Source organism: Sus scrofa, chromosome 6 (assembly GCF_054392235.1).
Source record: "Sus scrofa isolate SSC_HxYL_T2T_F1_AM1 chromosome 6, Sscrofa_HxYL_maternal_Yorkshire_Landrace_v2.0, whole genome shotgun sequence".
NCBI classification, from domain to species: Eukaryota; Metazoa; Chordata; class Mammalia; order Artiodactyla; family Suidae; genus Sus; species Sus scrofa.
Window position 1 is genome coordinate 77,816,865 of NC_139388.1, and position 15,412 is coordinate 77,832,276.

General features: G+C 49.1%; 1 protein-coding gene across 3 annotated transcripts in view; it reads left to right on the forward strand.

The window, feature by feature from the left end:
* The window catches only part of KAZN (kazrin, periplakin interacting protein), a 1,160,468-nt gene that overhangs the window by 50,470 nt on the left and 1,094,586 nt on the right, over window positions 1-15,412 (forward strand). For 2 of the 3 annotated variants that reach the window (XM_021097563.2, XM_084962916.1), the window contains exon 1: window positions 4,035-4,148. Coding sequence is in view for 2 of the 3 variants with exons in the window: in XM_084962916.1 (XP_084819042.1) it covers window positions 4,058-4,148 (91 nt within the window). In the remaining variant the exon portion in view is untranslated. Of the gene's footprint in view, window positions 1-3,383; window positions 4,149-15,412 lie in introns of those variants that run through there. The other variant, XM_084962915.1, reaches the window with a different exon arrangement.

A 15,412-nucleotide genomic window follows, 5' to 3' on the forward strand; every position in this document is an offset into this window, starting at 1 on the left:
GGCATGGATGGGTTGGGAAGAACTGGACCCCAGCTTATATTAAATATAAAAATAGGCTCCAGATAGACAAGAACTAAATGTAAAAGGTAAAAGCCTAAGAGTAGGAAAGGATGTTTAAGCAGGGCCCTCAAAACAGATGATAAATCAGAAGGTCAATGGATATGACCATATTCAAATGAAACATTTCTCATCAAGAAAAGATGCCATGGGCAAGGTTGTCAGTTGACATCTGATTGGGAGACGATATTGGCAAGGTCTAAATGAATATCTAGCAAAGTGAAGAAATCTCCTGTGCAAATCAATAAGAAAAGTCAGAAATAGTGGGATGGATGGGGAGTTTGGGGTTCATAGGTGCAAACTATTCCATTTAGAATGGATAGACAATGAGGGATCGTCTCTTGGGATAGACGATGCTGGATGATAATATAAGAAAGGCAACGTACGTGTGGTGTGTGTGTGTGTTTGTATATGTATGAATGTACATATATGTGATATGTATGTGTGTGCGTATATATACATACATATGACTGGGTCATTGCTGTATAGCAGAAATTGGTACAACATTGTAAGTCAACTACACTTTAATTTCTTAAAAAATGGGGAAAAAAGAGACATAAGGAGGAACATAAAAAAGTCAGAAATAAACATACATCTGGGAAAAATGGTCAAAGCCTATCAAAAGGCAATTTCCTGAAGAGGAAGCCTCATTGGTGAGTAAGCTTTTCATAGAGTGCTCAACTTACTAATCGTTAAGGAAATAAAATCCATGAAGTGTAACTTTAGACCTGTTTGTTACCCATGGCCCAGCTTCCTAATTCTTTTTTTTTTTTTTTCTTTTTTTGCTATTTCTTGGGCTGCTCCCGCGGCATATGGAGGTTCCCAGGCTAGGGGTCGAATTGGAACTGTAGCTGCCAGCCTATGCCAGAGCCACAGCAACACGGGATCCGAGTTGCATCTGCAACCTACACCACAGCTCACGGCAACGCCAGATCGTTAACCCACTGAGCAAGGGCAGGGGTCGAACCCGCAACCTCATGGTTCCTAGTCGGATTCGTTAACCACTGCGCCTCGACAGGAACTCCCCAGCTTCCTAATTCTTGAGAAGAACAGTTAACAGGCAAAGATGTGCGGAAGCAGGCACCCAAGTGCAGTCCCGGTGAGGTGGTGTGAACCAGCACAGCCACTCTGGAGTAGAACTTGAACTTGGCAGCATTTAATGAAATCAGATTTGGATGTTTCTTTGAGTAAGTCCACTCCTTGGTATGTAGCCAGGGAAATTCTTGCCCAGACCATCCTTCCCAGGGTATGCCACCTATCCTGGTTACAGTTTACTGGTTACTAACAGTGGTTCCATTGATTTACTCCTGGCCTGGGTGATACATTGCTGACTCACCATTAGGTGGCATCATTACTGTGTGGTTCACAGTAGCAGGGACCTAGGTGGCAACTCCGGTGCCTGGTACTAAGGGAGCAGACAGAGTAACATGGGGACGTTTTCGTGTAGGAAACACCGTGTCGCAGCGAGAAGGAATGGGCTGGGTGTACAGAGAAGGGAGAGGAAAAAATAGGGTTTTCCAAACAAAAGACATCTGCAGGTTGAATTAGTGTGTAAAGGTTTACCTTGGATTTTTTAATAGACCTTTTTTAAGGGCAGTTTTAGGTTCACAGCAAAATTAAGAGGAAGGTACAGAGGTGTCCCGTATAACTCTCCCTCCACACATCACAGCCTCTTGCCCAAATCAACACCCCCACCAACCCGCCAGTGTGGTACCTGTATTACCATTGATGAGCCTACACTGACACATCATTATAACTCAAAGTTTGTAGTTTACATGAGGGTTCACTCTTGGTGGTGTGGGCAGATGTATAATGACATGTATCCATCACTATGGTATCCTGCAGAGAACTTTCACTGCCCTAAAATCCTCTGTGCTCCTCACATTCACCCCCTGCCCCCCAACTCAGCTTGTTTTTTTTTTTGTTTTGTTTTTTTTTTTTTTTTTTAAGTGGTAGCATAGTAGTCCGTCACTTGGATGCACTGAATGTTACATGACCACCCAGACTTGGGAAGCCGATCCATTGTGTGGTTTCTGCAATGCTCCAGGGATCTGGTCTTCCTCTGACCTTAGTCCTTGGGGGCCTTAGATGTCAGCTGTCAGAGAGAATGGTCTCTGATCTCTTAGAATGTCCTGACCTGGATAACTTCTTCCACATGAGAACAGGAATCCTCAATGGTTCAAGCTACCTTAAACCATCAGCACAAAGTAGATTTCATTGAACTCTTTCTTTCAAGACTTCTGCTTGCCTTAACCATCCCAGATAACCTTCCAACAACACTGAGCTGTACATCTTTGGTGGCAAAGAACTCTGGTGGGAAAGGCTTCTCTTGGAGAGCCTTTCTAGGCCACAAGTCAGTGGGAACTCTTTTACCTTCTGTATTTTTTTTTTTTCTTTTCTTTTTAGGGCCATACCTGTGGCATATGGAGGTTCCCAGGGTAGGGGTTGAATCAAAGTTACAGCCGCCAGCCGACACCAGAGCCATAGGAATGCCAGATCTGAGCCACATCTGCAACCTACACCACAGCTCGCAGCAACGCTGGATTCTTAATCGACTGATCGAGGCCAGGGATCGAACCTGCAAACTCATGGTTCTTAGTTGGTTCGTTTCTGCTGCACCACGACGGGAACACCTACCTTCTGTATCTTAAATACAGGACAGATAAACAGCTTTTCAACCAAAATCCTCCTGGGAAAACAGACATGGCTTTGATTGCTGCTCTGGTGCTGTCATTCTCTCCCTCCTGGTGGAGGTGCTGCTGCCGGCGTCCTGCCAGTGTTGCAGCCAGATCCCCAGGGAAAGTATCCAAAATGTTGGCTGGAGATGCTGCTGCATCTCTCTACACTTAGCACCCATGGGATCAGCAGATGGGATCGCAGCATAAAGACACAGCACCCACTGAAACAGCTGTTGTAACCATGGGAAAGGTGTTTCTCCCTCCCTTTCCGTTCTTTCCAGAGAAACTGCCCCTTCGGCTCTGAGCAGGGGACTGGTGGTTCTCTGCCCAGAATAGGTCTGGGTTGGCAAAGGTGAAGCACCCAGACCATCTCTGTGTCACCAGAATGTCACGGGGGACATATGGCATTTCCCAACTCTTCTTTATCTTGGATCTGATTGCTGGCATGCTCCTCTGCTGTGGGCACGAAGAGGTTACAGCAGCCCGGAGCCTGCTGGGCTGAGTTAGCACTTCCCTCTGCATCCAGAATCTCTCCAAGTAACGGCCCTTTTACATCCTGGAGAAGGGGTGGCGGGGTGGGCCGGCGGGAGGCCGGCTGCAGTGGGTTGAGGCAGGCACTTTAACCATGTCCCATTCCCCTCCCCACAGCCCTGCGAGGAGGGGGCCAGAGTGAAGGATGCGCGGCGGCTCGTCGGCGGCAGAGTGCCCGCGCCGCGCCCGCCTCCCGCACGCTCCCCGTCTGCGTCTGGCCGCCCAGGGGGCGCGGACCTGGGACATCGGTGCTCAGGCTCCAGGAGGACAGAAGCCCGGCCGGAGCTGCCGGAGCCGCGGGCCCGTGAGGCGGGCTCCCCGGGGGGAGCCTGGGGCAGCCTCGCGCCTTTCCTCCCGGCAGGAGCCTCCGCGGAGCCGGCAGCGCTTTTCCTGCAGCAGCTGGCGCTGGGACGCGGCTGGGGCCGAGCTCTCCGTAGCGGCCCCCCGGCTTAGCAGCTCCGTGGACCCTTCCAAGGGACCCAGGCAACCTCACTGCGGCCAAGGGGAGACACCTCCTGTGGGATCAAACTTCAATTTTGCTTTTGCATCCAACTCCTGTGCAAGCTCTGCCAGCAAGCCCTGTAGGCTCTCATTTTGCTCTTGACCGGTGTTTGAGAAAAACTGCAGGGACCAGCAGTGAGAGGAAGAACCTTATAAACTTTGGGGGCGGGGATATTTTCTTGTAAGTGACAAGTAGCCTCAGACCTACAGTTCCTGGGCCAGTGACGTCATCCTCTGCTCAGAAGGGTCAGGACACTGCCAGGTGACAGATATCAAAGACTCGGAGAGCCATGGAGTCCACGCTGGCGACAGCCGGTTCTGCCACGGGCCGGGTCACCTTCTCTCACGTCTTTGGTCAGCAGTGCCAACTTATGGAAGCAGGTAGGAAACGCTTCGTGGGGGAAGTGGGGTGTTATCCAGGGGCCCCAGGGGCGGAGGCCCGTGTGTCTGTGCATCTCTCTGTCTCATCTCTGTCTCCATGTAATTTGGAATATGAGGTTCAACTGGCCAGGGACATGTGTGCCGGGCACATTCACTTTGAAGTTTCTAGGCTGTGCCATGGGACTGAATGTGCCACTTGGGCAGGGTAAGTGAGGGTGCCCGCGGGTCTCCTCGCCTCTCTTCTCTGTGGCTGCCCTGAAGATGTGAGAGGGTGCGTCAGGAGGGATCTGATGACATCCTGGCTGTGGTCATCATCTGGGGACAGGTGCCAATCCTAGACGAGCTGCCCTTCTGTCAGCTTGCCTCTCTGCTGCTAAGAGGGTGGTTAAGTGGCGCCACTTCACTCACTGGAGTAACTTAGACTCTTAGGAAAGTGCCCCTGCCCTGAGCGGCATCTCCCAGCCCCGGCTCTGCCGTGGGGATTTCTCCCTAGCCTTTCTCCAGATTTTTTTTTTTTTTTTTTAGAAAAGCTCATGTTTTATGCAGATTGGCAAACTTGGGTTGCAGCCTTACCCTGTGCCAGCCATCTTGCTACGATGTGCATTTGGTTACCCACAAGAAGCCAGGTTAGGGGAATGGCTTGATGCAAACAATCCCTGCGGTAGAGCCCATAGACTGGTTCTTGATCCGTGCTTACGATTATGTTGGAGTCACACAAGATGTAGGATGCCTGCTTTCTCAACAGGAGTTCATTCCTATTGTTGGGAAAAGGACCGTGTGTTCTTGCCGATGGTTTCATGGGTATTCAAGTGTTAATTGTATCTTTTGGCTGTGAGTCCCTGGATGATGGTGAGAAGAGCCCTGTATTTAGGAGTCTGGGGGCTTACTTGTGTGTTGGTGCTTTCACGGGTGGTTGCATAACCTTGGAAAGGGCAGACCCTATCCTCTTTCCCTTGGGAATCTATCTCCAGCTGCAAAACAAGAGAACTGGACTTGAGGCTGCCTGGTCCAGCCAGGCCTTAGATTCTGTGAACTCAGAGGAGCCCAGAACGATGGAGAAAACAAACTTGAGCACGTTTTAATGATGGGATATGTTTGCACAAGGTGGAAATTTATGCACTATGCGAATGAGGGGCTCTGAGATGGACTGCTTGGGTTTGAGTCCCAGCTTCACCTGTTACAAGCCGTGCGACCTCAGGCAAGTTACTTAGCTTCTCTGTGCCTCCGTTTCCTCAGCTATAAAATGGGAATAGGAGGCACTACTTCATAGGGTCATTGCAAAAATTAAATGTTAACACATGGAAAGCCTTAGAACTGTGCCTGGCACCTGTGTGTTTAGTGTCACGTATGTGTTCACATTTCTGCGGGATGGGGGGACATCAGGTGCACATCCTTCCAGGGGCCAGTCAGGGCATCTCTGCAGAGAGCAGAGCTGCCTGTGGTTCTAGAAGATCAAAGCCTTGCTCGTCGCCTCTCTACCTACACTCTTATTCTGGCTTGTCAGAAGGCTGGGAATCTCTCACTTTGTGTACATGAGGAATATCTGATCTGCAGTAGCTAAGTGCCTCTGCTTCTGCAGGAGAAGGAGGTCTTGGGGTGTTTTCCTGGACCGGAGTTGCACACCCCTTCCTACTTCTCTTAAGTTACTGTGGGAAGGCAGATTGGGTTTCTAACGTGCCTTGGTGCTGTCCCCTGTGGCTTTATACGCTAAGCTTTGGAGGCACCCAAGCCCTAAATCAGGTCATGAAATCCTCTGTCTCCTTTAACAAAAATCCTTTATGTCAAGAGAGCGGTGCACCTTGGAATAATAATGACCAGCAGTCTCCAAGGAGAGCTGCCTCCCTGAAGAAACCCAAAGAGGAGTAATGAACCTCTAAGTCAAAAACCTTCACTCAATTAGGTGAAGGGGGTTGAGAGCAAACACTGAGACATCTCCACCTGGCCGTTCGTGGTCCAGTTGGTATTGCCAATGAGATCTTAAATGGATGTGAAAATGATTCCACGACTCCAGGGCCCCACAGCGGTGTGAATCACATCTGTTCCCCAGGGAGAGGCACACGCATTCACTGAGCACCTACTATGTGCTTTCTCTGTATGGTGTTAGGAACCACACACAGAATGCGAAGAGTAAGTCACAGCCTCTACTAAGGGAGATGATGATCTAGTCGGTGGTAGATACAAGGTGTATTTGAAGAAAAGAGAATTATGTAGGATGCAACTTTTGAATGATTCCATTTCTGAACCATGCGTGTATATTTTGCATAGACTCTATTACAGTCTTCAAAACCCCTGACCCATTTCCATAGGCAAAGGAAACACTCAGCGGTTGCCTGTGTGCTCATGTTCATGCAGCAGGAAAGTAGTGAAGGAAAAGGCGAACCCTGGTCTGATGCTCAAGCCTGTGCTTTTAACCCCTAAAGCATGTGGACCCCAGCATGTGATGACTTGGGTTAATCTTTTCTATCTGTATCTCGTGTCTTAGGATAAGTTGATCCCCGAGAGACAGAGCCATCAAGGATGCTTAGTGGGGTGGAGGTGGGGGGCATGAGCATAAAAGGGCACATCTAATTTAGGGGGATGGGGGTAGACCCCTGGCAGTAAGGGTGCAGCTGGGCAGGGGTGGGGCTACTGAGAATTCTGACCCAGTTAGCAGCAGCAGGCTTATGAAGGCCGTGCTGGGGCCAGGGGAAGAGCCTGAAGGTCTTTCCCATTCAGTCCCAGTTCGGCTGTGGGCTGGCTGTGTGAACCTGAGAAACCCCAAAGCCCTCGACCAGGGGTTGATAAACTACAGCCCTGAGGCCAAATCTGGTCCACAGCTTGCCTTTGTAAATAAAGTTTTATTGGTACACAGCCATGCCCATTCACATACCTTTGGTCTGGCTGCTTTTATGCTACAACAGTAGAGTTGAGTAGCTCTGACCCAGACTGGGGGCCTGCAAAGCTGAAAATATTTACTATTTTTCCCTTTCCAATAAAATAAAATAAAAAAGGGGTGCTGATTCTTGCTCTAGACCAAAATCTGTTGCACAGAATGAGGGGAGACAAGATTTGTGGGGGACAATTTAAAAGGGGTTCCAACCTGAGAATTTGGCTCTGACACATGCTTTCTTGTTGGCACTTTTGATGCTACGTGGTGCTTTGGTTTTCTTATGTCCCCCTCCCCAGCCCCCCTGCACCCTGCACACATACAGTAGGGGTTGTTTCAGGAGGCATTTAGAATAGATCTGAAAGTCCTAAGAAGAAGAGAATTCTCCTGTAGGCTCAGATCTATGATACCCGAGCTGGGCAAGATCGTACCTTCCACCTTTCACAGCCACCTTGCAGGGAGATGGTGCTTTTGCTACTTAATGGGTGAAGTTTGGTTGTTGGCAGAGTTGGGACTTAAACCTTAGTCAGCCAACCCCAAAGCCCGTACCCCAAAAAGGCAGTCCTGGGGCTCCTGCAGAGGGTTTTTAAAAGAATGTAGCTTGTCTTTCTCAAGGATTCGGAGGGGAGAGCAGCCTTCTGGCTCTTTCATTGGCTTTGATGCTGTCTCCCACCCTTGCCCCTCTCCATGGGCCTTCACGCCACTTCAGAATGGTTAGTCCTATAAAGTTAGTTCTCTTCTCTTTCTCACTCCCAGCCCCTATTTTTTTTTTCCCTTTTCCTTTGACCCCCAAAGAGTAGATGAGATGTTAGTCTGGCCAGGGAAGCATGATCGACAGGGGCCGCCATTCTCTAGCCTTCCTGCCTAACCTTCAGATGGGATCCTAAGGCCACATTCCCAGGCAGACCTCACCGTATCCTGTATCAGTCACTCTGGTTTCCAGCAGTTTCCAGCTTTACTGAGGCTGTTGGGAGAAACTCTGAGGGGGTGGGCAGTATAGATTCAAGCAGGTGTACTGTTGGTCTATTGTAGCCGAAAAACTCCCTTGCCTGTTTCCTCCTCGGACCCCAAAATATTGGACTGGAGTGCTCCTCTGACCTGGGGTTTGGTTGTGTTTCTACTCAGGACTCTTGCCTCGCCCCTCGGCCTGACGGTCTGTTGTTTGGGGGCTGCCAGCTTGCAGGCCATGGCTTCTGGGGACTCCATCTCTTGTTCTGACTTGCTCAGCTGCCCCTGAGTCATCCTAAATGATTTCAAGCCTGTCCCATTTGGGTAGAAAGCGTTTCCACAGAGTTACTTTGCTGGACCAGAATGATGAAGTCATTCTGTCCAATATGTCTTGCTGACGCTGCATGACTCAAGGTCCAGCTCAAGGGGGAGGGTGGGAAGGAAGAGAGGACAGGAAGATGACAAGAATGGGGCGCCTGGACGGCTGCTGTTCTGCATTGCTTCTGAAGCCACTCATAGGTTCTCCATTTACCCCATCAGCCGTGGATCGGTCCCCAGCTCCATATCACATAGAAACGAAAGAAACAAATGCAAGTCATGTGTGTCTGTCTGGTTCGTAAGTCAAGCCAATACCTGGAGCCAGGGTCTGGTCCTCTTTTGACTTTATTACCCTGTTCCTCCTGAAGACTGCCAGCTGAACCCCATTTCCTGCCTTTTGAACATGATAGGGATCCATCTGAATGTATAACCTTATGTATTTGGAAGGCAGGTGCCAAATTTATAACCAAGAGAGGAGAGCGCTAGGATTGATAGTGTCTGCTGTGAGCTGCACAAAAGTTAAACAGATAAAGATGAGCAAAGAGGAAAGTGTTCTGGTTTCTGTCTTTCCATTTATGGGAACCCCTTCCAGGTTTCCTTTTCGATCCCCGAGGGCTGGCCCTCTAGGACCTGTTTCTTGACTGGTTGTGTCCCCAGTGGGAACAGTATGTTTTGACATCCTATCTAGGAATTGTTATAGTGACTGCTGGTAACGGCACATAACCATAGCTGACTCTTATTGGGTGCTTATGCTGGAATGGTTATATGCCAAGTGCTTCCATGGCACCCAAGTTCATCCTTGTCATATCCTCAGGAGGCAAATAAAATCATCCCCGTTTTATAGATGAAGAAACCGAGGCCCATAAGGGGAAGAATGTCTCTTAACTAGTTAGTGGTTGGGCCAGGATTTGAATTCAAGGCATCTGGATCCTAAGTATCTATTTATTCCTGTTCTTCCATCCAGACCCTGTCAAAATTTCCCAGCGCCTCCTGGAATTCATCTCCAGAAATGTTTGCTGAAGGAATGTGGAACCTGCAGTAACTAGAGGCACTGAAGTTAGCGTCCACCCTCCAGAAGTTTGTAGCTTAAAGCGGGAGTGACCTGTATCTCCTGTGTTTTCACAGTGCTGTGCATAATGTGTTGTGCTGTGATTCCTGGTCACCTATCTTTTCTTTATTAGACTCTGAGCTTCCCAAGGTCAGGAACTGTTGTCTTGGTGGCCCTGGCATCCCCCAGACCTCACACGGTGTTGGCAACATTGCATTTTTCATCAGTAAGATGTTGACATGTTTGTCTCAAAGCAGATCATTCATCCTTTTACTGGATGGCTGTCATCCTCATGAGAAGCTGTTAGCACAATAAAAAGGTGTTAGTGGAATCCGGCAAAGCAGAATTGTGGTTAAGGTCATTCCTCAAGACTAATTCTTCATAGCTCCCACGCTGGCTCGTGGTATCAAGGGCAGCGAGGAAAACAATTTATCCCAGTAGTCCCTTGGGCTGATTCAAATTGAGTACTTTTAACTGCAGGCTCTCAGAGGGAAAGCAGTCTACTTGTTGGGCATAGCAGACAAAGCGGTCCACTCATTGTCCTCTTCCAGCGTCTCCTGCCTGCCTAGTTTCCCATCTTCAGTCCAAAGATGGCATTTTCTCAGCGTCCTGATGATCGCCATGGGATGCAGGTACTGTCAGCACCACCCCTGGGCCATAGCACCAGTGGTGCTTGTTTGAGGGGAAAGCCACGGGGGCAAGTTGGGTCCGCACAGCCTTGGGATAAGCAGCCTGTGTAAGGGCCCAGCCTGCGAGCAGCACCATCTTCCCGCCTTTGTTGCCTTAGAAACAGAGGATGCTTTCTTACTGGCTTATTTCTCCAGAGACCTACCTGTCAGAGGCAGGGGCTATTAGCAGTTATTAGTATGGACTTAAGAGGGCACTTGTTTGGGTTCAGATCCCAGTTCTGATGTTCACTCGTTGTGTGACCTTAGGCACATACCTTAACCTCTCTGTGCCCTGGTTTCCTCATCTTTAAAAACGAGGATAATTGTTTACCTTCTTCCTAGGGCTGTGTGGGTCTGACAACGAGTTAATATGTATAAAGTTTTTATCACAGCCCGGCACAGAATGCATTGCCTATAAACATTTGCTGTCTTTATTGGCTCAGGCTCTTATAACAGAATACCATAAGCTGGATGACTTAAACAAAAACATTTTCTTCTCACAGTTCTGGAGGACGAGGGGTCGGAGGTCAGGGTGAGAGTCCTCTTCCTGGTTTGCAGACGCTTCCTTGTTGTCGTACCCTCACTTTGTGAGCGCGTAAAAATAATATGCTAGTGATGTGCTTGGATTCCCATCCCCTCCTTTTATAGTGGTGACATTTGGACCTTGACACATAACACGTTTCTGGTTTGGTGATAGTCTCCAGTCACATCTTTTGGAATCAGCTCCTTTGACCAATGCCAATCTCACCCACCCATCCAAGGCCGTAAGGATTAAGCTCAATGAAACAGACATAGTCGTGGTTTTTCCCAGAAAGGAGAAGGTACTTTCTTTCTTTGGTCCTTGATCTCAGCTCTCTTCTCTAGAGCCTGTATTTAACTTTTGTTTTAATCTACAGGGTCTACTGTCAATGCCAGTAGGAGGGAGACCCAGCCTCAGACATCAAAGGGATGGTTAGTCTAGCAGGCTCCCACCTAAGGAGAAAGACAGAGCTTAGGGAGCCCAGTGTCCAGGCTGGGCTCGACTTGCATATCTGGACTTCTCGAGACTTAACCTTCTCTTTGATTTTCCTGAAGTCATCATCAGTTCCCCATAGTGAGGATAAGCTAGGCTACTTGAAGAGAGGATTGGTCAGGACACAGGAGTCAGGGGAGAAGACAGGAGGTTTTTTCCATCCCTGCTGGCCCAGGGAACTAGAGGGGTGCCGTGGCATGGGAAGAGGTGACTTGGGAGATAGAGTCTTGGTCTTAATTCCTAGGTAAGGAGTGAATCTAAAAAGGAATTTTTGCACTGACTGTAGCCCCAGTCAGGAGCCGCAGGGGGTGTCAGGACTCCAGGAAGTGGTCCGAGCTCCCAGCCTTTGACCATAAGGGATGTGTGCTCTCTCTCAGGGCTATGAGAAACCCAGGCGTCTACCAGGGAAAATGGAAACGTCTGCTGGGGACAAGGCAGGATCTATCACCTGATCAGAGCTCCAGATGAAGCCTCCGAAGGACTCTGTGAAGGACTACAGTTTGGAGTAGCCAGAGGAGTAGAGGCTGGAGAGGCAGGAGGCAGAGCTGGGAAATGGCATGGGATGCTAGAAGCTAGCACACTCCGTCATCATCCCAGAGGAGCTCTGCTGCACTGAGGCAGGTGCAAAAGGGAGGTACCTTTGGAAGAGAACCCTCACACCTCCTCCCTACCTCCAACAGGCAGCACCCCCGCTGCTGGGAATATTGAAGGGAAGACTCCAAGGTTTGAAGAGTTGGGTTCTAGAGACCAGGCCAGTGACAGCTGAGTTGATGGTAAATGGTTGGGACCAGTCTGTGGAAAGGACTCCGTAGAAGGATCTCCACATTTTTTCAGTTTGATCATGTCCAGTGATCCTGAATGAGATCAGCTGGATAGAGATGTCTAGATGGGCTTATTTTTCTCTCAGCATTTTAGACATGACATTCTTCCAGCTTTCAGCTTCTCGCTTCTCTTGTTGCTGTTGGTACTGTTGGTATTGGAGTCATTTCTCTATAGGTGATCTTCCTTTTCTGTGAATTTGCTTTTTTTTTTTTTTTTTGTCTTTTTGCTATTTCTTGGGCCGCTCCCGCTGCATATGGAGGTTCCCAGTCTGGGGGTCGAATCGGAGCTGTAGCTGCCGACCTCCACCAGAGCCACAGCAACGCGGGATCCGAGCCGCGTCTGCAACCTACACCACAGCTCACGGCAACGCCGGATCATTAACCCACTGAGCAAGGGCAGGGACCGAACCCGCAACCTCATGGTTCCTAGTTGGATTCGTTAACCACTGCGCCACGACGGGAACTCCTGAATTTGCTTTTAAAACATTTGTCCCGGAAGCTATGCAGTTTTATTTTACTGCAACATGTGTAGGAATGGATCTAAGTTTATTTTATCCTCTTTTGGGTTTGTGCTTCTCAGGTATGAGGATTGGTGTAGCAGTTCTGGAAGATGTTAAGCCATTTAATTCTTTGAGCACTGACTTTCTTTTCTATTCTCTCTGTTTCCCCCATCCCTGCCCCTGTTAGAAAATCTTGAGAGACCTGAACTGTACTTTTCAGTCTGACCTTTTTTTCATATTTTCCATTTTTGTCTTTCTGTTGCATTCTGGATAATGACTTAAAAACTATCTTCTGGTTCATTGATTTTCTTTCTGGCTGTGTCGAATCTTCAGCCTAACATAGGCAATCAGTTTTTCATTTAATGTCCTTTTTTTAACTTCTAGAAGTTCTGTTTGAGTAATTTTCAAATATTCTAGGTATTCCTTTTTAAATAAAGCCATCTCTTGTATTGCTCTTGAGTTTAGATTTAATTAACCATTTAAAATCATATTTGTTTGACAGAGGAATTTTATAGAATCCATTTCTGGCATTCTTGAGTATAGTTATGTTTTTCTGTTCACTCATGTCCAGAATAGCTTATTATCTCATGTACTTTGTACGTTTGGATTTTGAGCTCAGGTTTGGGTTTCATCTGTTAGAGACCATTATAGAGGTAATGTGAATTTTTGAGCCGGGACTTCCAGGAGCCCCCAGCGAGTATACATTTGAACCCAAACCCACTCGAGGACAGGCTTGGGGTAGTGAGTTATTAAGAGAGATCACTCTTTGGTCCCTCTCAAACCCTGTCTACCTTTGCTTGTGTGTCAGACCTTTATCCAAGCCCCCCGCCTCATTCCCTGATGGTGAAACCCTCTACCCCAGTCTCATGAGCATGTGTGCATGTGTATATGTGTGTGTTGCAGTTCTCACTCTTCTATCCCGCGTAACCTGAGGCTGTGTGACCTGTCTGAGGTGCCAGTAGCCCTCTCGCATCCTCTTTACAAGGACAGCAGATGTCTCTGAGCAGCCCAAGTGCCAGTGCATGCTATCGCTTTGGTTTGGTTTGGTATGTCTTTGTTGGTTTGTAGATGTATTAGTTTCCTGTGGCTGCTTTGACAAATCACCACAAACTTGGTGGCCTGAAACAACCCAAACTGACGCTCTCACGGGTCTGGAGGCCAGGAGTCTGAAATGAGTATCACTGGACAGAAGTCAAGGTATCATAGGGCTGCACTCCCTCCAGACTCAACGGGAGATTCTCTTCCTTGTCTCTTCCAGGGTCCTGTGTCTGCTGACATTCCTGTGGCCACATCACTCCATATCTGCCCCAATGGGTACATTGCTGCTGCTGCTGCTGTGTGTGTGTTTGTGTGTGTGTGTGTGTGAGAGAGAGAGATCTGTCTTTTTCTCTCTCTCTTTGACTACACCCAAAGCATGCAGAAGTTACTGGGCCAGGGATTGAACCTGCACCACAGCAGTGACAATGCTGAATCCTTAACCTGCTATGCTACCAGGAAACTCCCTCTCTCTTTGTCTTAGGAGGACGTACATGGTGGTATTTAGGGTCCACCTGGATAATCCAGAATATTCTCTTCTCTCAAGTCCTTTATCACTTCTGGAGAGAGCTTCCCCCCCTCCCAAATAACATAATGCTTACAAATTCTAGAGATCTTTCGGGGGGGGGGATTTTCAGCCTACCACAGTAGATTTCCCTACTTTAAGAGCTCAGCTTTATATTTATAAGGATGTCCATTATATTTACAAATGTTTTGTAGTGTTTTGTTTTGTTTTTTTCCCCCCCAATCCGTCGTATTCCCTGAGAAAGAAATGCATCAAAGAAGCTCAAGGCTGGAGAGAAAAATGCACCCTAAGCTGCAGTAGGCAACTGCTCAGAGAGCCAGGGGTTGAAGATGCCGAGGCATGGGTGTTGACTTGTGCCAAGGGTGGCTCTTCAAAACCCTATGGGACAAAAGGCTCAGCTTAGCTCATGCTGGCAAGACTGTGTGGTCTGGAATGGTTGGACTGGCCCGAGTTCGCTGGGCCACCTCTCCCTGGTCTTGGGTTTGCTCTGGCCCACTCCGGACTTTGCCTCTTGGCTTTTCTGTGTGTCAGCTGATGCGGGTTTCTCCCCCCACACACCGACCCTTAGCATCTTCTGTTTTGACAGCCTGTGACAGACCTGAAGTCTGTTCCTTGTTATCCCCTTTATTTCAGGGACTGGACCAGACTTGTGCCCTGGAGTGTCTTGGGAACTCCCTCTGGGTCAGTTGGGCATCACCAGAACCAGGGCCGGGCAGCGCTAGAACTGAGCGTTGTCGCTACGTGCACCTTCTCTGCGGCCATGGGTGTCTTACCCCCGGGAGGGATCTGAACGCCTTCCCGAAAATCCTCTCCTGATGCAAGTGGTTCTTGGCAAACCGACCAAGAGGCGAGGTCGTAGTACTTGTGACTCTGGAAAGTCAGACTTAGGGGCTTGTGTGAAGGCTGTTGCAAAGCGATATACCCCGTGCCCATAGGTAACGTGTGGAATAGGTATGTGGTTTCCCACCTCCATTAACCCGGAGGGAGGCGCATTCTGTGTGGGTGGCTTTCGTTCCCACCTCTCTGGAACCCCCGTGCCCCGCCAGAGGTCATCTCCATCATGACATGAACTTTCTAGGTCTGCAGGGCACCCCAGGTGTCTCTCCCACCAGGCCTGGGGGGCAGTTGACTGTGTGTCCCTACACTGAGACTGAGTGACCCCTGGGAAGCCCCCTTGGAGCTGTGCCAGGAGTTTGCAGGGTGGGGGGCTAGGGCCTCAGGTTGGTGTTAAAGCAGCAGGGACCAGCAGAGGAGACCCCTACCCAGGGCTTTGTGCACAGGTCTGGCAGAGGCAGTGGCAGGATGGGGGCAGGCCTTCTGAAGGGTGTGTCTTCTGGGTACCTGTTGGAGGTGGTGGCCTGGGTTTCCTGACCTCACCTGTGTCCCTGCCGTCCTCAGGTGCAGGGCCTCCTCCCAGAGGAGATGCTAATGGTACCCAGAGCCCCCGCCTTGGCTGTTATCTCTGTGTCCAGTGGCCCTTTCACAAACACTCCAAGCTTTGCCTGTCCCAGTTTCGCAGTGT